General features: G+C 45.1%; 2 protein-coding genes across 6 annotated transcripts in view; one reads left to right on the top strand and one right to left on the bottom strand.

Moving 5' to 3' along the window:
* The window catches only part of Heatr1 (HEAT repeat containing 1), a 42,031-nt gene extending 40,100 nt beyond the window's left edge, over nt 1-1,931 (top strand). The window contains exon 45 of the mRNA XM_034509854.2: nt 203-1,931. Within this exon, the coding sequence (XP_034365745.1) occupies nt 203-291 (89 nt within the window). The 3' untranslated portion in view covers nt 292-1,931. The remainder of the gene's footprint in view (nt 1-202) is intronic.
* On the bottom strand, nt 962-25,122 carry Lgals8 (galectin 8). 5 transcript variants are annotated; one of them, XM_076939360.1, is made up of 10 exons: nt 25,067-25,122; nt 18,611-18,752; nt 15,242-15,330; nt 13,657-13,867; nt 11,496-11,615; nt 10,913-10,969; nt 9,607-9,633; nt 6,587-6,675; nt 4,796-4,961; nt 962-2,613 (listed from the first exon to the last, which is right to left on the bottom strand). In XM_076939360.1, the coding sequence occupies exons 2-10, from the start codon at nt 18,650-18,652 to the stop codon at nt 2,464-2,466; spliced, it is 951 nt and encodes a 316-aa protein (XP_076795475.1). In that variant the 5' UTR covers nt 18,653-18,752; nt 25,067-25,122; the 3' UTR covers nt 962-2,463. The 5 variants fall into 5 exon arrangements, with proteins under 5 accessions (XP_076795475.1, XP_034365741.1, XP_034365744.1 ...); XM_034509850.2 differs by lacking the exon at nt 25,067-25,122 and adding an exon at nt 20,893-21,016; XM_034509853.2 differs by lacking the exon at nt 25,067-25,122 and adding an exon at nt 20,779-20,803.
* Nucleotides 25,123-25,342: the final 220 nt, after the last annotated feature.

Raw genomic sequence — 25,342 nt, 5'->3', positions numbered from 1 at the left:
CCACTGCCCGGCTTGTGTGGCCCCTTCTTTTGGCTTGCTCCTCTTCAGCAGCCAAGAACAAGAGCATGCCTGTGAGGAGTGGGGGACAGTTGGGGAGCACCTCAGGTCACAGCCTGCTAGTGCTTCCTGTACCCTCACAGAACAGCGGTAATTAGGCAGGACAGCTGGCAGGCCCACTTCTAATTGTGGTTTCCATTGTTAGATGAGTGTGAAGAAGTGGAGCATCAGTGTCAGAAGACCATCCAGCAGCTGGAGGCCGTGCTGGGGGAGCCACTGCAGAGCTACTTCTGAAGCAGAAGCATCCACCTTGTACTCTGTGAAGAGTTCATGTTTACTCTCATGTTTTAATGGGGGTGTGGTGCCATGTTACTTTTGGTACTTTCACATCTGCCAATATTTAATGGTTTTACAAAATCCCTGCCTGTCTGGGACACAGAATCCTCTCCTGCCTTTTGTACAGAGTTGCTAAGGAGTAAACTGGATGGTATTTTTATACAAACTGGTATTTGTCTTTATCCTGAGTGGTGTTCCGGATGAGACAGACGTGTTTAATTTCAGTTTAATTTCAAGCTGTCACTGTTCCTTGCAGCACCTCGTGTGTGGTATGTGTTAGAAGTCCTACAACCCACAGGAGTACTCTCAAGGAAGTGGCATCATGCAGCAGCGTTCAGCAAGAGTTTCTGGATAGCCATTGGAGGTTGTCTTTCACTTGGGGTAGATTGACAGTTGGAGCAGCTGTGGGTGTCTCCATTATTCATCTTTTCTGTGTGTGGGAGGGGAGACATGCTGCTTGGGAAACAACCCACACCTGACCACAGTGCACAGGGTAGCAACACGAGTGGTGGTTTTGAAGTTCTCTGTCTAGAACTGTTAGGTGAGGCTGAAAACAGAGTTCCAACAGAACTGAACCAGTTTGCCTTCAGCATCTACAACCTGGAAGAACTATTCCAGAGAGTAGCCATTCTGATTTAATATAAAACTTTAATGCAGAATTAGGACAAGCAAAAAGGCATTTTGCAGTTTAGAGACAGAATTTAGGAATATACAACAAAATGTCTCACAACCTAATAAATTCCAGCAGCTCTTTAAAAAGACCAGAGTCTGACTAAGACTGAATCTATTCAAAATCAGTCTTAATAGCTTTGTGTAAAAAAATAGAAATAAAAAATAAGCTTTTGTATGAATGGGCTTTTATTTGTTTCCTGAGTGCCTTTCAGCCCCCAATATCTCAGTAATGCATTCTTTATGAAGAAGTAACTGGGGATCTAGACCCTCTGGCCTCCCTACAGATTGCCCAGCTCCACCTACCACCCCATATGAGTTTTTAAGAGTAAGCAGTTGCAGCCTTGAGTACTTCCTAAAAAGTGAGATCTGGGCAAATGGACTGAATACTCCTAAGCCCTGGCAGAATTCTATCCTGTGGTTTAATGTCATACAATGACCCATGACATTAGCTCTTCTTCCCCACACCCAAACCTTTGACATCTGTAACGGGATTGGACCTGTGAAGAAAGACTGCCTAGGGTTCCAGTCAAATTCTGGAAGTTAGAGGAGTCCAGAAGCTGAATCTGCTGATGCAAGTTGACTTAGCAGACAGCAGTGGCTGACCTCGCTGCTGATACAGACCGAAAACTTCAGACCCGAAGGCACGAGGGCTGGTCTCCACGACAGCTCAACCTTTTCACAGATAGTGCCTGTCTTATCTACTGACTGTATATCTGATGTTAGCCACCCAAGATGGTTTTACAAACCATTTATCCAACTTCTACCTGGACTCGAGTGCCAATCAATCAGCAGAAATCTACGTGGAGCAGAACACTTGTTTTATCACAGTTGAGGATTTGGCCTCAGTTTGTCTGCTGTGTTGTCAGCATGATACATTTATAAAGTTTAAAGCAGTAAGAGCTAAATAAATGTTACGCAGTCTTCAACTCTGAGATATGATGGATTGTTGATTATGAAAAGGATTGCTGGGAAGTAGTGCTTTCCATTAGTATATGTTTCTGACCTTAACTGCAAAGGCCCCAGCTGGCTTAACGCAATGCCAGCAAGATGACCCTACATTCATGTGACACATAAGTGCCAGAAAACAAGGACTACACAAGTTCTGGGCACTGCCGTGTCTGTGGCCAGCTCAGAGAATAGACATAGGAAGTTTGCTTGCCATCCCTATTAGCTAGTATATGTAGTCTATTAGGCACTTAAATATTTGCTCAGTGTGATTTTACAAGAGGTGCCCAGTGTGCAGAGGCTCCCTGGCAGTGAGCTATGACTGCCCCGGATCTGTTCCTCTGAATGGAGAGGTAGCCACATTGCATGGCCAGGCCTGACAACACCAGTAGGACTTGATGCTGTAGGAGCTCAACTTAACAATATAAACAATGGGGGAAAGCGAGATGCATTTGACATGGCCAGTATCCGATAATCCACTTTGTATTTCGAGGGTTTTGGCAGTCATGGTAGCTACCAGCTCCTTACATCCAGCAGACGGATATCACCATCAACTGATAGTGTGTCGATACTGCTCAGGTCTTTAAATCTGTGCTTGTATTCCAGGCTGTGCACGCCATTCACCGCGACCTTGAACTCTCGGACATCACAGTAAATTATCATCTGAAAAGAAAGACCATCAGTAGCTGCCTTTCATTTTAAAACTTACTTTCTTCTATACTAACTGGTTTGCTTTGAGCTTGAACGTTTCCCCAGCCTTCCTTCCGTTAACTTCCCTTCTGAGTGATTTTAAAGAAGACCCAAATCCCCAGTATATCATGGTGGCATTTCCTGCTTCCGCCCACTTGTGTCCTTCCCTCAGTAGTCGCCTATCCTATCCATTCTGCTCCTTGTTCCCAGAAGACTGGGAAGTGTCTCTCCTCATATTTGGGAACTAACAGAAAGCTGCTGGTTGTTGCCCCCCTTCCCACCCCTTTACTGAGAAGCTGTCTTGAACCCTGAATATCATATCTCGATGCTAGAGGTCTGATGCTAAGGTCTTAACCACAGCTTGGGACACTTGGTAAAGAGAGCAGTTACTTGGTAATCCTAAGTGTTGTTTCAAACCCAGGACCAGGGGCTAAGGTATCTAACATATCAAAGTGCACCTGATCTCCAGGTTCTCCGAGCATCCTCAGTCTCTAAATGAGGCTATTTCCTATATAACCCAGACATTTCGGTTACTCCCTCTCTGTCCTCTGCCCCTTCCAATGTATACTCTTCTCCTCCCCCCACCCCCCGTCGCACTCTCCTGGTCTTTCCTCCTGCCTCCTTGTCTGCATGGCAACTTTTCAGGCCTCATTCTCTGAAATCTGTGAACCTGACAGTGAGCCATTCCCAAATTAACCTGCTTTTATACTTTTAATTCAGCTTGAATTGGCTTATTACATGGGTGGAGAAACCTATTACTAACTCTGCCCTTTCTCCTTTCTCCTTTCTCCTTTCTCCTTTCTCCTTTCTCCTTTCAGAACATATGAGCTTCTACCTGTTTCCAAAAAGCTTTTTAGGGCCAAGTTCCCAGGCTTTGTGCAGTAGTTAGCATCCTGGCAGATTTATCACTATTGCCTACCCTCCAGAGCACCCTTCTAAAAGTAAACCTAACATGCGAAGCCGGGACCCTATAACATTGCCTAAACACCTAACCCTGCACTTTGCTGTACACTCTTATGTAGGGCTGTTGATTGTACCAAATGTCCACTCACTAAAAAGGCCAGTTTGGTGGACCTAGACTGTGCTCCTTGCCACAGTGAAGCATCAGAAGACAGCACAGCCTGGCCTTGGACCTGCCCCATTCCCAGAGATTAGATAAACAACAAACTTGAATCTGCAAAGAAGTACATTAAGGGTCTAATCTTTACACAGCAGCAATGAAAAAAGCTACCATAGAAGTCAGAATAAGGGGGACGTGAACATGTAATATAATTGATTAAAATCAAAATATGCTATACATGGAATTGGGGAAATAAATATCCCAAGGAGATGTTACTCTCCAATTAGAAAGCACCTCGGAAAGGCTTTGGGGAGAGCCATGTATTAACACAATACAGCCTGGGGACTAGGAACCGCATGCCTTCTGGTTCCAAGGGTCTGGTGTACTAATCCCTGATTACCTGCCAACAGGCCGAGCTTTTAGAAACACTGCTATCTGGAACTGGGGAGGGTGTGGATAGAACAAGCATGCCATTTCAGGGTTCCCACATAGCCACTTAGAAGTACATATGTGGGGTTGGGGGGATGATTCAGCAGATAAAGTGCTTGCACAGGACCTGAGTTAGCTAAAACTCTGGGTGCAGTGGCATGTACCTTTATTCCCAGTCCTGGGATACAGAGACAGGTGGGTCCCAGGGCTCGCTGGCCATCGTAACCATTAGTGAGCTCCAGGCTCCATAAAAGATGTGTCTCAAACAAATGGGGAGAGTTACAGGAAGACACCGAACATCAACTTCTGGTCTTGACATGTGCACATGAGTGTGCACAACTGCATTTGTGTGCGTGTGCACACACACATACACATAAACATACACCAATAAAAGTATTATCTGAGGTTCCCATACTGTGACAAGGTTCCTGCCAGAATGTCTTGGGCTACACAGCTGTTGTCACTACGACAAATGTCAAGTATTCTGTCTGGTATGTCAAGTACACTGCTCCTGCTGTTTGCACAATGTTCAGATTACAACCAGTGAACAGCAGCATATATTCCCTACATAGAGGATTGGGTTTTATTTAAATAAAACTTATTCTGCTGTGTTCTCAGGATTCATTTTCCTGTCCCACTTAAAGACAAAACAAACCATAATCTTACCTCAAAGTACATCCCAGAACTAAATGGGAAGCAGGTAATATTTCTCTCCTCTTCTCCCCAGGCATCCTGAAGAAAGGAATTTCTTACAAATGCTTTCACATTCAGGCGTGGGTTCAAGTGCAGAGCAATATCCCTTGTTTTTCCTGCCACTAGGTCAACGTTAAAGCTGTAAAACAAAGAAAAACAAGCTCCGACTTGAACTACTATTCTAACTTCAAACCATGTACATGGGAACACGGAGGGGGGGGGGCCGGGGGAAGGGACTTGCAGCTCCAGATCTGTGCCACTGACTCGTGTGTAACATGAGACTAGATCAGCACTAAAGCTGAGGTCCAGCTGAACAGCAGCTGGGGTTCAGAACAGGTGAACCCCATGAGTACTTCAGGCTGCACAGGACTCGGGGTCTCTCAATACAAGCATTCTCCAATCAGTTCCACATGATCCCTTCTTGGAAGCAAGCTACAACCAAGGAAAAGCTTTCAAGAATATGGACATCTTGGGAAAAGCGGCATCGTGTGTGTGTGTGTGCGCACGCGCATTTGTGTGTGATACATGGGGGTGACTGTGTATACACAAGCCAAAAGTTGATACTAGGTATCTTCCAATACTACTTTCTAACACTCGTTTTTTAAAGATTCATTTTACTACTTTTAGGTATGCACACATGCATAGCTATGTGCATGTAAGTGCAGGTGCCTGTGGAAGGAAGCAGATCACCTGGAGCAGGAGTCACTGGAGGTTGTGAGCTGCTTGGCACTGGTGTTGGAAAGTGACCTCTACAAAATCAGTAGATATTTGTAATCACTGAGCCATATCTCTAGCCCCTCTACCTTATTTTTTGAGACAGGGTCTCCCCTGGGATCCTCTTGTGTCTGCCTCCCAGTGCTGGGGTTACAGGTACATGCCACTACACTTTCAAACAGGTGTTATTAACCCAAACTTTACCCCAGCCCCACTCCTGAAATCCTTTTTTGTTTGTTTGTTCATTTGTTTGTTTGAGACAATCTCACTGTGTATTCCTGGCTGGCCTCACAGAGATTCACCTGCCTTTGCCTACTGCATGCTGGGATTAGATATGCACTACCATGCCCAACACAGAAAAGATTCTTAAAGCACAATGTTCTGTATCACAGAAGGGAAATCTGACCTGGTATAACTGGCCTGGCAGAAATGAAGATAGTATAAAGAGAGATGTGTGTCCCGCATCTATCACTGTTGAAACAATGGCTTCCAAGAAATGGGGGTTTCCCAAGAAACACATGCTAGAAGGAAACAGCACCAACCAGAGAGGGAACTTGTTGCCTAGAAAAAGATTTACAACTTGTCAGAGCACCTAATCGGGTGTGACAGAAGCCCAGTGGGCCCCTGGGGTGGGATCACACCTTGACTGGGACTGCTTAGATGCACAAATCCTCGGTGCTCTAAACTTTACTCTTACCCCAGGACCTTGAAGATGGACTTGAGGGAGTCCCTGGATCTCTGTCTCTCTTCCCACTGTGGCCGGGCTGAGTAAATCCTTTTTCTGTTTTTACTATTAATTTGGCTATTTTCATTGGCTCCTTGAGGATCAATAGCCCAACTTGGTTTGGGTATGAACTGTGGCAAGAGAGGCCCCATGGACAAAATTTTCACCTACCTGGGCAAAAGAGGCCTCAGCCAGAACTGGCCCTCAGCCCTGACTGCCAGCAGCTCGAGTGGGACCCTGCCTTGCCATTGCCCTCCTTTCAGGAAAGCACACCAGCTCCACAACATACCCCCAAGTGCACAAGCACTGGGCAGCAGCAGACTGACCTTCTGGCATTTGTATTCACTTCTCCTTTAATGACAACGGTTCGTCCAGGGCCCATGGAGGCATTCAACCTTGCTTCAAATGGCAGGCTCTGAAAAGGGGCCACAGTCAGAATGAGGCATCTTTAGAAAAGGCTCTTGTGAGAGAATTCCCAACAACATGAAAGCAGGGTTAAGAGTCTGTGGACCCCAGGTGGGGAAAGACCTTTGCTATTGCTATGTTCATCTCAGCAGGGTCCCCTGCAAAGCACAGCCTCATGCAGCGTGTGCACGCACACACATACAACAGGATCATGGCATGGGTAGCACCTGACACTACCTGCATGTGACATGCCAGCAGAACTATCAGTGCATGGGGCCTAAGGTCATTCTGTCCAATGGGACCAGCAACCCACATAAGTGGTTCAGACACATGCCTGAGGACATCTCTAAGAATACAATTCTCTCTGAGAATACAATTCAAGGGGCTGTTTTGGGCTTCAGTTGGGAATGGAAGTTACATGTAGTAGCTAATTTAAACTTTTTTTTAGATTTATTTATTTATTTCATGTATATGAGTACACTGTCACATCTTCAGACACACACCAGAAGAGGGCCTTGGATCCCATTACAGATGGTTGTGAGCCACTGTGTGGTTGCTGGGAATTGAACTCAGGACCTCTGGAAGAGGAATCAGTGCTCTTAACCACTGAGCCATCTCTCCAGCCCAAAATGTAATTTCTATACAGAGTTAAACTGTTGGCTCTTCAAACCTTAGACAAACAGCTGGGAGGTAGGATATTGGTGTAAGTGACAGCATCTATGTTCTTGGTATAGACAGTTCTGGATATGATTTTGTAACTTTATTTTTTACTACTTTGTGTGTGTTCTTCCTGGGTTCTTCTCCTAACTGTCTCTTAACAATATCTTCTCTGGCTCAGCTCAGCTTGTTAGTAAACCATTTTAAGGATAGGGCTGTTGGTATGATTTTAGCAGTATCCTGACATTTAGAAACTCAATCCCTGTTGTGTCCTGTGTTTGGACAACCTGCAGTCTGTGGTTGTTCTGGATGATATTTTTCAATACTTCCTCCCCAGAAGCATCTGCTACTTCACCCCTTTTATTTTAGGGATTGTCTCTGGTATTGAGAGAATATTAATCTGAGTTCCCCACTACTGTAATAAATCTCATCCCCATACATTTATAGCCACATCAGCCACATAAGGCTATTTGACCTTCCTATTTGACCTTCTGACCCAAACATTTAAGCTATTGCACACTTTGTTTTATCTGAGACAACTCTCCAGTCCCTAGAAACTGGGTAGAAATGTTTTGAAGTGGCCACGGTCTGAATTCCAAGATTTTTGTGAAATAATAGTTACATCAGCTCCTGTACCCACCAACCCTTCTATTTCAATATCATTCACTTGCAACTTTAGTTTTGGCCTCTAATCATTAACAACTGTTTTCCAGAACACACATACACACATTTTCCTGTATTTCCAAGCCCTTCTGATCTTTCTACTGGATCAGCTTTGCCTTTGATATAGGGAAACAGTAACAGCGGAGCAATCCTAGCACCTGTGTTAAATTGCCTCTCTCTCTCTCTCTCTCTCTCTCTCTCTCTCTCTCTCTCTCTCTCTCTCTCTTTACATAAGCCATTATTTTAATTTTGCCTTTGAAATTATCATCTACTATTCCTGGGTGCACAACAAATCCTTGGGATGTCAAACTGCTCCTTCCCAAGACCACTCCTACTGTCCCTAAGGGCAAAGGACCATAACCTCCAATAGTTATTTTATGACATTGTTTTTAGGAATAGTGTAAGTACCTATGGCCAAGTCTAGAGCAGCAGACTTGTGTCTCCTGAAAAAGGCTTTCTCATCTGACCATTCTTCTGCTTTTCCCTTTCTTTGACTTGACTGACACCCGACACAGTTCCTTTCCCTTTTTCTACCTGGTAAAAACTCCTTGGTTCAGTCACTGGGAATGAACCTATTTGCTGTCCCCCCCACACCCCTTTTTAATGTCTGACTTTTTTTTTCAAGTTTGTCTACCTCTACTCCCAATTTCCCTAGCTGCACAGCCAACTGTGTTACTTTTTTCAGAAAAAAAGAGGAATATGTTTTCCCATTTTCTCCATTTTTTGATTCCTAAGCTTCTCCATCTCCACCCTTATTGTTTCCCAGTTGTTCAGCCAATCTTTCAACCCTTTTATAAGCAAAATAGTCCATAATGAAAATAAGATGAAAACAAAAAAAAACAAAAAACAAAACCCTGCTGCTAAAAACCACACTAACAGCTTCAGCAAACGCTTGTTGAAACAAAGTACCCAAACCTCCTTTTCCTGGCATTTGCTCTATAGTACTTACAATCAAACTTCCCATTCTGCCTAGCCCCACATTGGGTGCCAAATGTAGCTTTTCATCATTTTTTTGCTATTTTGTATGGGTTCTTCCTGAATTCTTCTCCTGTCTCTTAAAAGTATCTTCTCACCGGGCGGTGGTGGCACACGCCTTTAATCCCAGCACTTGGGAGGCAGAGGCAGGCGGATTTCTGAGTTCGAGGCCAGCCTGGTCTACAGAGTGAGTTCCAGGACAGCCAGGGCTACACAGAGAAACCCTGTCTCGGAAAAAAAAAAAAAACAAAAAAACAAAAAAAACAGTATCTTCTCTGGCTCCACTCAGCCTCTCGTGGCTCAACATCACTGTCTTTTCTTCTCCTACTCTTCTGTCTGACTCTACTCTTCTGTCTCCTGGGCCCCCCTACTCTCTCTTAGCCTCTACTGGCTTTTTATATCCTCCCCTGTTCTCAGAATTTCAAGAGGCAACCAACCCTGAAGGGCATAGGGTCTTTTAAAGTGCCAGGCACACAAAATAAATCATACTACACGATTTTAGAAATGTCTCTGCTACTACCACATGACAAGAAACAGTTCTACAATAAAGTGTGGAAAGAATGCAGCTGCCTTCAAGGTTCAGCTATTTATGCTCTGGGTCATTTACAAAATATTTCAGATGTAAGAACCAAGCAAAAGTACTCACCAACTGGAGCTTGCCAGATTTTTGAACCTGGTGGAAGAAAAAGAAAAGTTGAGAACTACCTTCTAGGCAACTGGCAGGTTTGCAAAGGAGCAGTCTGCTGTGGCTTCCTGTATCAGTGCCCTATCTGCCTTGGTGTGACACAGGCACTGTGCTTCATGACAGGTACCTTGGAGCTTATGAAGAGTAACATGGTTCGGCATCTTCATGTGAACACTTTATCATCCACAAATTAATAGTTATTCAAAGGTTTACATGTGAGCTTACTTGTCCTCCCCAAGGACTCTCCAAACACTGACATGTTGCCTTGCCTGCAGGCACAGATGTGCAGACAGGGGTAAGGCCTGGCTTTCTTAAGAACAGTAAAGTGTCAACTGTTCTTGTTGCTGCCAGGGGCAGAGAATTCATCTGAAGTGCACCTGATGTTCAGTATTTACAGATGCTTCATGCTAGTGCCTCTCAAGCCAGGGAGATAGAGTGCTTTTTACATACAGCATAGTGGTAGTCATTTAAACTAATAGGCTGCACATCAACAAAAACACAATGCCCGGCACCATAAAGCAGTATGCCTCTTGGCTCTTAACTGACTGCTTCTATCCTGACCTCACATTAAAAACTTAATTTGGGAAGCTGGGGAGATAGTTCAGCTGGTAGGGTTCTTGCTATGCATGCATGTAAAAGCCAGGCATGGGAGTTGCACATTTGTAACTCCAGCACTGGAGAGACAGAGAAAGAGTGACTCCTGTGGCAAGCTGACTGGCCAGTCTAGCCAATAGGGAGTCCCAGGCTCAGTGAGAAACCTTATCTCAGAAAAACAAGGTGGAGGAACTGGGGAGACGTTCAGAGGCTAAGGCAATCTCAGGGCAACCATGAGGACTCAAATCCTGCGCACCCACATAAATGCTGGGTAGTCACGGATGCCTGCCTATAATCCTAGTACATGACAGGATCTCTAGAGCGAGCTAGCTACTTAGACTAGCTGAATTGGCAAGCTCTGGGTTCAACTAAGAGACTATCTCAAAAGGTGGAGAGCAATCAAAGACATCCAATGTCGATTTCTAGTTTTAACACACATGTGCCAACACACATGTATATGTGCATACACATACTGCAGTCACTTTTTAAAAGATGTAGAGCAATTGATTAAGACTTCAGAGTTGACTGTGGCCTCCATGGACATGCACACACACATGCACCTGCATTCATATGAACACATACAGAAAACTCCATAACTAAAGAAAAAGAAGAGCCTTCCTTCCACTGATGGTAACTGAGAACATTTGAAACTGCTGGTTCATAGAATATTTACATTTTCTCTGCTTATCTGTGTCAGTCCCAGATTAACTGTTTCCATACTTTGTAAATCCTGCAAAAGAGCATAGATTAATTTTAACACCCATCAGAATATCTTTTTAAAATATTGAACATAATAAAAAATTATCAGTGATACTGAGCATGGAAAACTATTGATAATTATAGTTTTAAAAATGTACCTTAACACTGGGGGACCCCAAGCTAGCAAGAGTTTGTGAGAACAAGATCCAATGTTAATAAACATGGCAGCTGGGTACAACTGTTGAAAATTAAACTGTTCCCATCATTGGAAACAAGCTAGCAATGTCCAAGAAACTTAAATTCAAATACATAGAAAAGTGTCTTACAGAAATATTTATTCACTCCCATGGACAGGAGATGCAGGTTAACCATCTGGTAGGCTCACTCTAGATTTGAGGTCCCACAAACAACAGCAGCAGAACCCAACTAGTCTGAAATTCTATTCCTTCTTACCTAAATGGAAGATGTAAATTAAAGGAAATTTCTACCACTTGGTCTGAGCGAATGTGCAAACACTGTCCCCGAAGACCCCCAGGTATGTGTGGAAGGGCACTTGCCGAGCTGAATCTGAACCCGATGGAGTGAATGTTCACTTTGCCGTAGATGCCTAGTGTGTCTATCTTCTCTGGGCTGATCCTGTGGGCATACAGCAGGACGTGCTTTCCATTCACAGCCACCTGGAGAGACACAGAAGGCAACGCTCAGAGCACAGCAATGGATAACTCCTCATCGAAACATAAGTGTCCCTGATGGGGTGGGAGTGGAGCTGTGGTAGAACACTGGCCTACAGTGTGAAGCCCCAGGTTTCATCTCCAGCACCACAAAAGTGAATGAATGAGTGGATGGATGGATGGATGGATGAGATATATCCTCAGGTTTATTTTTCTCACAGGTCTCTGCTCACATTGTGGCTGAAAGCAGCCACCACAGTAGCATAAATTCTGAACTCTTCTCCTCCTGTCTGATTAAGTGCCTGGGTCATCTCTCCAGTCACATACATTTGGAAGTATGTATGCTCCACGCGGATCTGTGTGTGCCCAGGAGACAACCATGCTCAGGGCCCCAAGAGCCATCCATGACATCTGAAAGCCCAAGACGCAGGTTAGCTCTGCCTACTTGCTGCCCCAACCCTCCTGCAAGGCTACACTCTGACAGCCCCACACCTCTATGAGGGGGACAGGAAGGCACTGAGCTCACTAAGTGAAAGCATGTAGCAGCCAAGCAGTGGTGGCACACGTCTTTAATCCCAGCATTTGGGAGGCAGAGGCAGGTAGATCTCTGAGATCAAGGACAGCCAGGACTACTCAGAGAAACCCTGTCTTAAAAAAACAAAACAAAACCAAAACAGAAAAGAAAAAGGCAACAGTGAGCTTTCTGACTTATCTGAGATTTCTTATCTCTGGGTTGGAACAACCTCATTCAGTGGTCTAAAGTTGTGTGACATGATAGGATGCTGTCTGTGAGTCCTTTGTACAGTACCCCATGACGACACAAACGCCAAGTCATGTGTGTCGGAGTTCAGGAGGGACGAGTGAGCAGCCCATGGTAAGTCCCACAGCAGGACCTCTCAATGAGCTTTTTTTTATTAGTGGATAACTTATTTATCTACATTTCAGATGTTATCTCCTCCCCCCCCAAACCTCTTATCCCATCCCCACTCCTGCTGCCTCCATGAGGGTGTGCTCCCCCCCTTTCCCGGCCCTCAAATTCCCCCACACTGAAGCATCCAACCTTCACAGGACCAAGGACCTCCTCTCTCACCAACACCCAACAAGGCCATCCTCCACTGCATAGACAGCTGGAGCCATGGGTCCCTCCATACATATTCCCAGGCCAGTGGTTTAGACCCTGGGAGCTCTGGTTGACTGATATTGTCGCTCTCCCCAAGGGGCTGCAAGCCCCCTTCAGCTCCTTCAGTCTTCTCTCTAACTCCTCCATTGGGGCCCTCATGATCAGTTCAATGGTTAGCTGCAAGCATCTGCCTTTGTATATGTCAGACTCTGGCAAAGCCTCTCTGGAGACAGCTATATCAGGCTCCTGTCAGCATGCACTTCCTGGCATCTACAACAGTTAAAAATCCCCACATACAACAAATTCAAGGCAACAATGGTGGGTATAGCTAGACTGACCAAGACAGAAGGGCATTGAACAGCAAACTAAGGAGCACAGGGGGATCCAGAGAGCAATCAATGTCCCACTAGGACCTAGATCAAAAGGTGCACATGCTCCTGGAGCCGCAGGATCTCTGTTTTACAAGCCTTCTATGGGTTTGAGGATTGGCACTCTTAGGGGCCTCTGGACCCAAACTGCAGTCCCAGGGAGTCGAGTCACTGTGTTCACAAGGCCCTCAGGGCCCTACAGCAGTATCTTGCTGTGGTACTGGATATGCCCCTTCAAGGAGCTCCTGTCCACCAACAGACTGCTCATACAGACTTTCCTACACTTCAGGTGTGGCTTTTATAATCCACTCCCCTGACGGTGCCACGATGCTGTGTGATCCAGAATTTAGCCCTCCTAGAAGTAAGACCTAAGAATGTTTATCTGTTCTGGATCTGCGTTTCCGTCTGGACAGTAGGGTATCTGGTGCCTTCAGTAGACTCAGAGATGGCCCCACGCATGCGCACACCCTCCCCTTCTCTCTCAGTATCTACCTGGATCAGTAGACTCAGAGATGTCCCCACGCACGCGCACACCCTCCCCTTCTCCCTCATCCTCTACCTGGAACTTGTTCTTGAGCACCATGATCACGATCTCAAAGGACTTCTCTTTTCTGAAGGGCATGTCGTAGGTGATCTCCTCCCAGCCCCACTTCTCATTTGTTAGGGTGTTGCAGACAATGCAGTTGGACCTTTTGAAGCGAGGGTTAAAGTGGAAGGCCACATCAGCTCTTGGCTTCAGGCTGTTGCCCTGCTGAAAGTCTACCTGGAATCTGGGCGAGGGCAGAGCAGAACCACGTGAGCCTGCAGAAGTGAGCCATGGAGAAAGTACAAGCACCCCCAACCCCACCCCAGCACCCCTTCCTTCAGCCATAAGACCTATAGGGCAGCCTGCCCATCCTCCTTTCATTTCAGTAACAGAGCCCCACCACATGAGCTGAGTTATATGGACCCAGGATGAGGACTTCTCTCTCCTGCCTGTCTTGGATGCTGGCTCCTCTGTGTTTGCTCAGATCTGCTGATGAACAGAGGGCAGATGCCAGGGAAACTTCTGGAACAGAAGTTTGTTCAAAGTGAGCTGTACTTGATCTCACCCACCCCTGCTCCACACCTCATCCCCTGCTACGAATAAACCACTATCTTTTCAAAGCATGAAAGTGAGGGCCCTGATCAGGAGACCTGCTCCCAGGGATACACTCAAGGGGTCTCTGTAAGATAATTTCCACACGTCACTTAAACCAATCATGTGAGCCACTCAGAACTAGATCCATCTCTGCCTGACAAGATCTGAGGTGGCTACTCTTCCTTGTCAATTTGACTGAATTGGGGATCACCTAGGAGACACACCCTTGGCGGTGTCTGTGAGAGCATTTTCATCTAGGTTTCAGGAGGGAAGACCCACCCTGAATGTGGACTGCAGCATCCGAAGACTAGAGACCCAGACTGAATACAAAAGAGAAAAGAGTGAGTGAGCTGAGCCCCAGCCATTCGTCTCTCTACTTCCTGTCTATGGACACAATGTGATCAGCTACCTCAGGACCCTGCCAGCATAGCAGAGTTGCTCTTACTGCCAGACATTCCCCACCGGGATGGACTGTACCCTCACATCAGGAGCTGAATAGAATAAATCTTTCTTTCTTACGTTGTTTTTTCTCGGGAACTAGAGAAGTAACACTCTGAGTTTATTATACCCAAACCAGACACTCAGCAATACCACCAAGAGATTGTCTCAAGAGACACTGTGACAGTGCTGAGACAGTAGTGAGACATCCTGTTATTCAACAACCTCCTTCTCCATCCGTTTATCTGTTTATCAGGAAATCAGACTTACAGCAATGCTATAAAAAAAAAAAAATGCCAGGAACTAGCTGGGCATGGTGGTAGTGCCTTTAATCCCAGAACTCGGGAGGCAGAGGCAGACAGATCTCTGTGAGTTTGAGACCAGCCTGTCTGCAGAGTGAGCTCCAGGCTATGTAGAGACCCTGTCTCGAAACAAAACAAAAGCATCCCGGGAACCTGCACCTTATTACTCCTTCTCCTCACACCACAGCAGGGCTGCTGGTGAACCAGAGAGGCCTCAGAGCATCAAAATGTCCTTTCCAGTCACAGAGAGACAGCTGGCCTTCCACCCCACACAGTAATCTTACCTTTCTGAATCTTTAGGGACATGCCCACGGATTACAATCAAAGAGCCAGGCTTCAACTGCTCGGTAATGGTGCTGACATAGGGGATGGTCTAAGGAAAAGACATGTTACAAATGCATTTTTCGTAAGCGAATGCAGCGACAAGGTAACCATGACCAAACTCAGTGATTACTGTAGACTAAGATATGACCTTGAACTTGTGACTCTCCTGCCTCTTTGACTCCCAAGTACTGATTAGAGGCAGTCACCGTGCCCAACTCACTCTTACTTGAAAAGCTGACTGGAGACGAGATGCTGAGGTAGATAAAGCAAATGTGAGGCAGACTGCTGCCTTGAGGGGCAGGCTCCTACCTGAGGCCTACACTTAGGTTTCCGAGAAGGCACTTATTGCCCTAAGCCACAGGACGACACCTGGAGCTTCCCTTCTAGGTGTCTGGAGTGCTCCTATATGTGAGGCAGACAGCACCTATGTGACCAGCCATAGATAAAAACCCTGAGTCTTCAGTTTCCCCAGCAGACAACTCCACATTAGAGTCACACAGTGGAGGATCTAAAAGGCCCTGAAGCAAGTGCTGGATTCCTCTGGACTCTGCCCTCTGGCTGCAATAACTCAACAGCTAGGAGCCCCGCCCCGTGCTGGTGACTCTAAGGTGGGGCTTTAGGAAACTGGTTCCAGAAGCCATCCCTCAGCTCCAGCTGGGGTTAATGTTGATGAGTGGTTTATTAATGAGGGTGACAACAGAGTCAGGCTCATGTCTACTCACTTCTTGACCAGCTGGCTATCAAGAGAGGTCTTAAGGTTCCACAAGTTGGGTACAGAAGCTCAAGTTGCACTTGGGAAGCTGAGGCAAAAAGACTGATGTAAGTTGAAGGCTAACCTGGACTACAAAGTGAGGTGCCTGCACTCATCTCAACAAAACAAAAGCAAGAGTTCCTAGAAGAGCAATGACTACAAAATCTATGGGAAGACAATAATGAAGTGCCCACAGGTGCCACTCGACAGCACCTCTGGAAGAGAATGAAGGCAATGTCTTCAAATTACTCAGTGTGAGTGAAGAGTGATTCTGGCTTTTAATTTTTCAAATTCTTTCAGTGGAACAAATGAAAAAAATATACCAAGTAGAAAAATTAAAAAGACACCACCAGTTACAATGTGTACTTTCTCTGTTCCAAGAAGCATTAACATGCACAGAGCTTGCATCAGTCTGGATCAAGAACATTAAAACCTTCATGAGGTCAAATGAACAGGAAGCAGTTCCTGTCTTCCACCAAGAACAGGAAAAAAAATCACATGCACATATACTCATAAACACACACACTCACCACATGCATACACACGCATGCACTCTCTCATACATATTCATGTACATACACACACACACACACACACCACATAAGCCTAGTCTTTTTTTTCCAGTTCACAAACTTGAGATGCTTTAATGCCACATGCTAAAATCACTTTAAATGTCTTCACTGATGTCAAATTTTGTAGACCTTTTTTAAACCCATTGCCACACAAGGCTATTCCTCCCCAAAATTCAGTTTGCTTGACATGGTTGTTAAACCTTTCTTTTGCTATGGTACTGAAAGTTATGGAGGAAATTCGCAGCTATGTTCTCAACACACACAACCAGTTCAGTGACTTTTGCCATTTCTTCTGCCCAAGGGTCTCCTAGGGGCTCACCAAAACCCAGTGTCCCTATGTCAGGTCTCTATCAACAGCATGGTGGTAAAAGAAAACCAGGCACATCTAGAGAGGCTCACCAGCACAGAAAACCAAAGCAGGCCCTTCACAGGTTTTCAGAAGACCAGGATGTTGACTGCATTTTCTAGCAGTTAGTCAGACTCTTACCGGCAGCCTGAGCTGGACAACATGCTTTGCTCAGGTCTCTTGCCACGGGCTCTTGACATTTCCCCTGCTACACTTTCAAGCAGTGTTGGAAAAACACTGAGACATTAACTTCTTGTGGACAGTTCTCGTTTCAAAAACACTACAAAAAGCCAGGTGTGATGGAACACACCAGTCTATAATCCCAGTACTGGGGCTTGAGGTAGGTGGATTTCAAGTTTGAGGTCAGGCTGGACAACACAGCAATGCCTTATCTTTTTGTTGTTGTTGTTGTTGTTGTTGTTGTTGTTTTGTTTTTTGTTGTTGTTTTTTGAGACAGGGTTTCTCTGTGTAGTCCTGGCTGTCCTGGAACTCACTCTGTAGACCAGGCTGGCCTCGAACTCAGAAATCCACCTGCCTCTGCCTCCCAAGTGCTGGGATTAAAGGCGTGTGCCACCACCGCCCAGTTGCAATGCCTTATCTTAAAACAAGCAGGAAAACCTAACAAATGAATGCACAGTGAGTAGGTGGATGGACAGTGTGGTCTAGTACTATAGTACACCCAAATCATGAAGCCATAGGTTCTATCCTCTATACAATAGATGGATGGACAGACAGACAGATAAAGGAAGGAAGAAGCCAGTATGATTGTTTAGCATGTAAAGGTGCATCCTGTCAAATCTGACCACCTGAGTTCAACTTTCAGACCCAAATAGTAGAAAAAAACTTCCCAAAAGTTGTCCCCAGACCTTCCCTTCATGTATGTGTGTGTTATGGCATCAAGGTTTACACATGCACAGACATACACACACACACACACACACAGAGTAAAAAAAAAGTGTCATTAAAAAAAGCAAGAAGGGGATGCCATCTGAAGTGTAAATAAAATATCTAATAAAAAAAAGAGAAAAAAAAAAAAAGCAAGAAGGGAAAACTATGGGAAGCTAGAGAGATGATTCACCTCCCAGAGCCCACATGGCAACTCACAATTGTCTGTAAATCCAGTTCCCCTGGATCTAATGCCCTCACACAGAGACACATGTGCAGGCAAAACACCAATGCATATAAAGATAAATCATTAAAACCATTTAAAAACCCTGTCTCGAAAAACCAAAACCAAAAAAAAAAAAGTTTAAAAAGGAGGAAGAACTATGTAGAATAAGAAATGTGCTGGGCAGTGGTGGCGCATGCCTTTAATCCCAGCACTTGGGAGGCAGAGGCAGGCGAATTTGAGTTTGAGGCCAGCCTGGTCTACAGAGTGAGTTCCAGGACAGCCAGGGCTACACAGAGAAACCCTGTCTCAAAAAATAAAAACAAAACAAAAAAAGAAATGCATTTTCCTTTAAAAAGTTCTGTTTTTAAGGTCTCGGCCAACACTTCTCCCAGTACCAGTGTCCCAGCAGGAATGTCCTGGATGCTAACTGAATTGTGTTCGTGCCTGGCCCCAGTGGATAGTTAGAACTTCAGTGTATTTGCTGTCAATCCTACTACAGGCCAAAAAAAAAAAAAAAAAAAAAAAAAAGATTTGCTAAAAATCTGTTACCGGGTTATAGATGATATTTTGTAGGTTGTTTAAGGACAACATTCTTCTTTTTCAACTTATTGATATTGTTGACTGGAGTCTCTCTTCTGTATATAGGCTTTATTCACTCTCATTTAAGGATTACGCAAAGTAAAAACTTGTCCTGTGTAAAAGAAAAACAGAAAAACAACCATGCATAGTTTTTTACACCAAATTTTCTCTGTAAGTTATATTACTTTACTGATGGCTACCAAATAACAGTGTTAGTATAACCAAAGACCTACTATATATCCTTAATAACGTATTTATACATGAAATAATTTTAAGTTATCAGTTCAGGAATTATTTTAAAAACACATAAGGAGGAAATTACAAGGAGTTTACTGTTAAAAATACTAAAATTGTGAGTGTGGTGGCACATACCTATAATCGAAACCACTTCTGAGGCTGAGACAGGAAGAATACAAATTGGACCCTAGCCTAGGTGATTTAGCAACATCCAGTGTGGCAGTTCACATAAGAATGGTTTCCATAAGCTCATATATTTGAATCCTTAGTCAACAAGGAGTGAAACTACTTAAAAGGATTGAGAGGTATGGCCCAAGCCAGGCCCAGTGTCTCTCCCTTCCTGCTGCCTGTGAATCCACATGTAGAACTTTCAGCTACTTCTCCAGCACCATGTCTGCCTGCATCCGATATGCTCCCCAGTCATGACGACAATGGGCTTAAACCTCTGAAACTATCATTAAGTGTTGCTATGGTTATGGTGTCTCTTCACAGCCTTAGAATAGAGATTAAGGCATCCTGTCTTCAGATCATGTTTAAGGGCTAAGGACACAGCTGAGTAGAGAGCTCGCCTAGTGTGATGAAGCCTTGGGTTCTGTGCCAGCACTGTAAAACCAAACAAATCAGAAGCAGTAAATACAAATAAAATATAAGCTAGGAGATCAGTAATCATTTACATTGAGCTTAGTATGCCTGAAGCCTTGGATTTGAAACAACAACAACAAAAAACGGTGGGTGGGTGGGTGTGTGTGGGGGGAGGTTTGGAGGTGTGGCTTAGTGATAGAGCGCTTTTCTAACAAGATTGAGGTCCTGAGTTCAGTCCCTAACACAAAAACAAGACAGAAACCCCTAAACTAAAACATTGGCAAATCCCAAGCAGTGCTATGAAACTATGACAATATTCATTTAAGTTTTCCAATTTGTAGAACAAGTAGGGATCACATCATAGGATTGTCCTGAGGATTAAACTAGTTTGAATAGTAGAAAACAGCTCAGTATGTGCTGGCTATTATTAATAGAAAGCATTGCTCTTCTTCAGCCAGCCGAATTAAGTTGAGGGTGGGGTGGGTGCGGCGTAGTTACTTCTCTGAATACTAGATGCAGTGTTCTGTATCAGCCAGTTTTTAAAGATAAAGAGTGAACCCTCCACACTACACCCTACCTAGTAATACATTTATGACCTCTAGGCCAGATGACTCAAACCAGAAAATGAAACTAGTTTCCTGCAGTTTACTTCCTACAATTCCATCAATCTGTAGGCAATAGGCACTCGCCAAATCTCTTCCTTTTTTTTACTGGAGAAAAGAAAACTGCATCTCTCTTGGTTACACCCTTAAAGACCACCCTAGTCCCCTTTCTAGTATCTGTCATTAACTCTCATTTTATTCAAATCCTCCGAGCTTTTAATTCTGTTCTGTGCAATTCGGGAAGCATGAAGTAGAGCAAAAAGGAGACAAGAATTGCCATTACCACATCCATAATTGATACCTTTCCCAGAGAGAGATCAAGATGGCCTAGGCTGGCATTAAATAACTAGTCTCCGAAGTCTCCAGGCACATCTCACCGTCACAGCCGGAACAAGCCATGACTTAGGTTTTAGGACGATCCTCAAACACAGAGAAATTGCGTTTTCCAGTGTTTAACGTTGGGATCGAGTGACTCAGCATCCTAAAGTGCGTGTCTAGAATCACGGAGTGTGACACGGAGTTGTCAATCAACTGTCCCTGGGCCTGTCATTCTTGGGGATCCAGGTGATGCTCTCCCTTTCCCCGGCTGGGGATGGAGACCACGGCAGGGGAGCCTCCAGGCGGAGAGCCCTCACCGTGGCAGGCAGCGTTGTCCCAATACTACGGTTCAAATTCAAGCCTCAACCCACGACCACTCCCCGTGCCCGTGCCCCGTACGTGTGTCACGAAGGAGACATCGAGAGCCGTGTCCACACTCAGACCACCCTTTGGGTTCCTATCCGGGAACAGTGTTTTCCCGATGTCCCTGAGCCCGCAGTCGCCAGGACTCACCCCAGCCCGGCGGTAGTAAGCGCAGTGCTCCGACGCGTGTCCCCAGCAGGACGCCGTCCGCGTTCCTGGAGCCCCTACAGGCCGAGGGCGGGGCCAGCCCGCGGCCGTTTCCGCGGGAACCACTGCAGGGGCGGGGCGCCCGAATGCCGGAGCTGAGGCTGTTGGGCTCTTCCTGTCACGCACGCAAACCACTGGCTGGTTGCGGGAGTATATGTCTGCGCTTGGGGTATGGCTCAACTCAGGTGTTTGAGTCCCCGGGGCTGATTTCCACCCTGCTCTGCACAAATCGGTCCGGGTGCACCCGGGTAATCCCAGCCCTTGCGAGGTGGAGGCAGGAGCAGCATACATTCAATGTCATACTGAAGAACTTAAGGAATTCTGGGTCATCCAGGGACAGATACCCCATCTCAAGGGTGATAAATACGCAGTTAAAGAGTAGTCGCGGCGGGTGTAGCTGGGGCCAGGGCCCTCCGGAGTACTCCTTCTGTGCAGCCTTGGGTCAGCTGAGCAATGCGTGCCAATCGGATTTAGCAGCGGCTCCTTACTGCCAATAACTAGCTTTCGGTGTGGAGGAACTCGGTTTATCATTGCCCCAGCAAGAGCCCCCATTTTGTGAGCAGTAGTCAGGACATGTCAACACTGGGTGATTGGCCGGTTATTCTCTGCTGGGGTTTACTACAAGGTAAATTTCCTTAGGAAACAGTTTAGACACTGTGGTGCTCGGTTCTGAGCAGAGTCGATGGCCAGTAAGCACTTAGCTGCATAGTCAGAGGCCTGCGCTGCTGTCAGTTTGCCCCGTTTTTTGGGGCGAACAATACAAATGAAACTGTAGGGTGCTGAGAAGGAATGGCTGAGCTGCCTAGTTTTGATGTACTAACGGCCTCAAGACTATGTTCTTTTCTAGATATTGCCCGTTTGTTTTTAAATGACATGTTTGACATAGCCATTTAGTCTTTTCTCTGGTTGTGTGTTTAATTTTGTTTTGAACTTGTATTTTTTTTTTAGAAGCCTCTTAGCAGCAACCACGTGTTCTGATTCATTGTTGCCTTTTCTCCTTCCTCTTGTTCATTTTCTAAATTTGATTCACTCCTCAAGATTCTACTCAAATAGCTGGAGTTAACCCTTGATGTGCATTGCCTTAGCGCTGTTGTTATTACTAAGTGTGGTGGGCGTCTCACTACACTTTCTGGGGTTCGTAGGTTGAGATAGGATGTGGAGAGCTTTTCGGGACGCTTCTAGAAACTTGGCAGGAATTTGACATCGGGTCAGGATAAGGAAGTAAGCTCAGGCAGGAATTTGGTTTGGGGCTAGAGCAAAAAAGTAGGCTTCAGGCAGGAATTTGACATTCGGCCAGGACATGGAAGTAAACTCAGACAGGAATCTGATTTTAGGCTACAACAAAGAAGTAGGTTTCAGGCAATAATCTGATTTTGGGCTAGGAAAGGGAAGTAGGCTCAGATATCTTGTTTTTTTTTTTTTTTTTTTTTTTTTTTTTTTGACAGGGTTTCTCTGTGTAGCCCTGGCTGTCCTGGAACTCACTCTGTAGACCAGGTGGGCCATGAACTCAGAAATCCGCCTGCCTCTGCCTCCCAAATTCTGGGATTAAAGGCGTGAGCCACCACTGCCCCACTTTGGTCATCCTGATAAGCCCCTAGAAACTGTGATCACAGGACTTCGTTTATTGCCTTGCTTGTTCCTTGACCCAGAACTGCTCTCATTATTTTGCATGTACTTAAAGTGGTATAAAGGCAGACTGGGAAAAAATAAGCCCGACTCAGTCTCAGAACTGGCTGGGGTCATGCTACAGAGCTGTCTAATTGTCTTTCTTCTTTTTAATCCTCCCTGCCTCCCTGGTGAACCTGTTGGCTGACTGAGCTGGCTTAGTCAATAGGGGTCAATGCCTTATACATTCCCAACACCTAGTGTAATGCCTTTAAAGAAAGGATTATGCGCCGGGCAGTGGTGGCCCACGCCTTCTGAGTTCAAAGCCAGCCTGGTCTACAGAGTGAGTTCCAGGACAGCCAGGGCTACACAGAGAAACCCTGTCTCAAAAATAAATAAATAAATAAATAAATAAATAAATAAATAAATAAATAAAAGTCAGCATGCTGAGGCTGATGGGTGGGAGGAAGGTGAGATGACAACTTGGGAGTCCAGATAGAGAAAACAGACTTGACCAGAGCCTGGGTTGAGAGAGAGAAAGAGAGAAAGAGAGAAAGAGAGAGAGAGAGAGAGAGAGAGAGAGAGAGAGAGAGAGAGAGACTGACTTTAGAGACCTGCTAGGAATGGCTACAGGTACCCAAAACAGAGAATATCCAGGTTTTTGAATGCTCTGAGGGGCCAAAGACCATGAACAGGATGAATGGGTGCAGCAGCAGAGGTCACTGGGAACTGACTTTAAAATAGTGTAGAAATGAGAGCTGAGAAGCCTTGGGAATGGTAGTCATAAACCTCACAAAATATTTAGCTGGGAAGAATTGAAAAGCAAGCAAGTGGAAGAGTACAGATGGTGTTCACTGGGGTTGGAGGGAGAGATGCCCACGCTTGCACATGACACTTGCAGAAGACCTGAGTCAGGTTCCCAGAACCTACAACGGCAGTTCACGACCATTTGCAACTCTATGTCCACAGGATGACACCCTCTTCTGGTCTCCACAGCTCCTCTACTCATGTGCACAGACACACACATCATACACACAAACTTTTTTTTTTAAGATTTTCATTTTTGAAGAGTAGGTATTTTTGAGATGCTGTGGTCCTATATAGCCCAGACTAGCTTTGAACTCTTCAGTTCTTCTGCTTCATTCTCCTAAGTACTAAGATTACATGTGTTCTGCTTTTTTTGTTTGTTTGTTTGTTTTTGTTTTTTGTTTTTGTTTTGTTTTGTTTTGTTTTGTTTTTGGTTTTTGGTTTTTCGAGACAGGGTTTCTCTGTGTATCCCTGGCTGTCCTGGAGCTCACTCTGTAGATCAGGCTGGCCTCGAACTCAGAAATCTGCCTGCCTCTGCCTCCCAAGTGCTGGGATTAAAGGCGTGTGCCACCACCGCCCAGCATTCTGCTTTGTTTTTAAAAGGACAATACAACAGACTTTGAAACCGTGACTTTTAGACTTTGTAACTATGAGCCACAATAAGAAGTGTTTCTGCTCTGACTTCATATGTTTCAATGAAGAAGCATCTTGGATTGATCTGCCCATTTTTTAAAAAAAGGCCATTCATAGGCTGGGCAGTGGTAGCCTTTAATCCCAGTACTCAGAAGACAAAAGGAGGTGGATCTCTGAGTTCGAGGACTGCCTGGTTTATAGAGTGAGTTCCCAGACAGTAAAGTCTGCACAGAGAAACCCTGTGTCAAAAAAACCAAACCAAAACCAAAACCAACCAAGCCAGGCGGTGATGGTGCATGCCTTTAATCCCAGCACTTGGGAGGCAGAGGCAGGTGGATTTCTGAGTTCAAGGCCAGTCTGGTCTACAGAGTGAGTTCCAAGACAGCCAGGGCTATACAGAGAAACCCTGTCTCAAAACTCCCCCTCCTCCCCCAAAAAAAGTCATTTATAATCTGCTAAGTGTTTGTAAAACTCACTAATGAGTTGTAGCCAGACGTCCATGAAGATTTAATGAAGATTAATGTCTGCTCATACCAGCTAGAAGAGCCAGTTTGTGCTGTCCCACTTGTATTGCTACCTGGTCCAGGATGAGACGCTTTATTTACTAAGGAAACAGGCGAGTACTCCCTCTCAGGATTTTTCTCTCTTAAAAGCCAGATGTGAAACATTTACCATCACGTGACTGACAACTAGATGCATGTAGAGGCCAGAGCTTAACTCTGGGTGTCATTCACCTTCCTTTTTGAGAGAGGGCATCTCACTGAGATCATCTCATCTCAGGCTTTTGGATTTGGCTAGACTGGCTGGCCTGCAAACTCTAGGGATCCTCCTGTCTCTGCCTCCCCTGTGCTGGGGTTACAAGCACACGCCACCACACCTGGCTTTTTATGTGGGTACTAAGATCAAACACAGATAGTCATGTGTGTGAGGCACTGTACTAACATCAGTCTCCTCAGCCTTGAATCCTTTCACTTTGACCTAATGTCTCCCACACTTGAGAAAGCATCACCCAGGAACATTGAACCTCTTCCTGGCCAACCAGGCCTCTGTTCAACAGATTCACAAAGCTTACCTCTTATGTTCTACAGGTTTCATGTCCCACGTCTTAGTGTTTCAACTGAGAGAAGCAAGCTTCTAGAACTAGTTATATCACAAAATAATAGAATCTTAGTAATGGGAGAGATCTTAGGAAGAGTCAATTAAAGCAGCATATCTTGAAGGATGACATATTGTCCTCTTTCTTAAAATATTTTCTGCTAAACACTATCATGTGCTAGTACTCGAAAACATTGAAATATTTGATATGTGAAAATGTATCTGAAATTGTGTAATTAAATTAAAGACCAAA

The sequence above is a fragment of the Arvicanthis niloticus genome, chromosome 8 (genome assembly GCF_011762505.2).
Source record: "Arvicanthis niloticus isolate mArvNil1 chromosome 8, mArvNil1.pat.X, whole genome shotgun sequence".
In the NCBI taxonomy this organism is placed as follows: Eukaryota; Metazoa; Chordata; class Mammalia; order Rodentia; family Muridae; genus Arvicanthis; species Arvicanthis niloticus.
The sequence above is the reverse complement of the archived record's forward strand: the minus strand, read 5'-3'. Positions and strand labels throughout refer to the sequence as shown.

Excerpts from the sequence above, each read along its gene's own strand:
- Lgals8 (XM_076939360.1), bottom strand. The coding sequence starts at position 18,652 with ATGTTGTCCTTAAACAACCTACAAAATATCATCTATAACCCG. Across the intron at positions 6,676-9,606 it reads AATCTGGCAAGCTCCAGTTG|AGCCTGCCATTTGAAGCAAG; the intron begins GTGAGTACTTTT and ends GCCCCTTTTCAG. Across the intron at positions 2,614-4,795 it reads GTTCTGGGATGTACTTTGAG|ATGATAATTTACTGTGATGT; the intron begins GTAAGATTATGG and ends CTTTCTTTTCAG.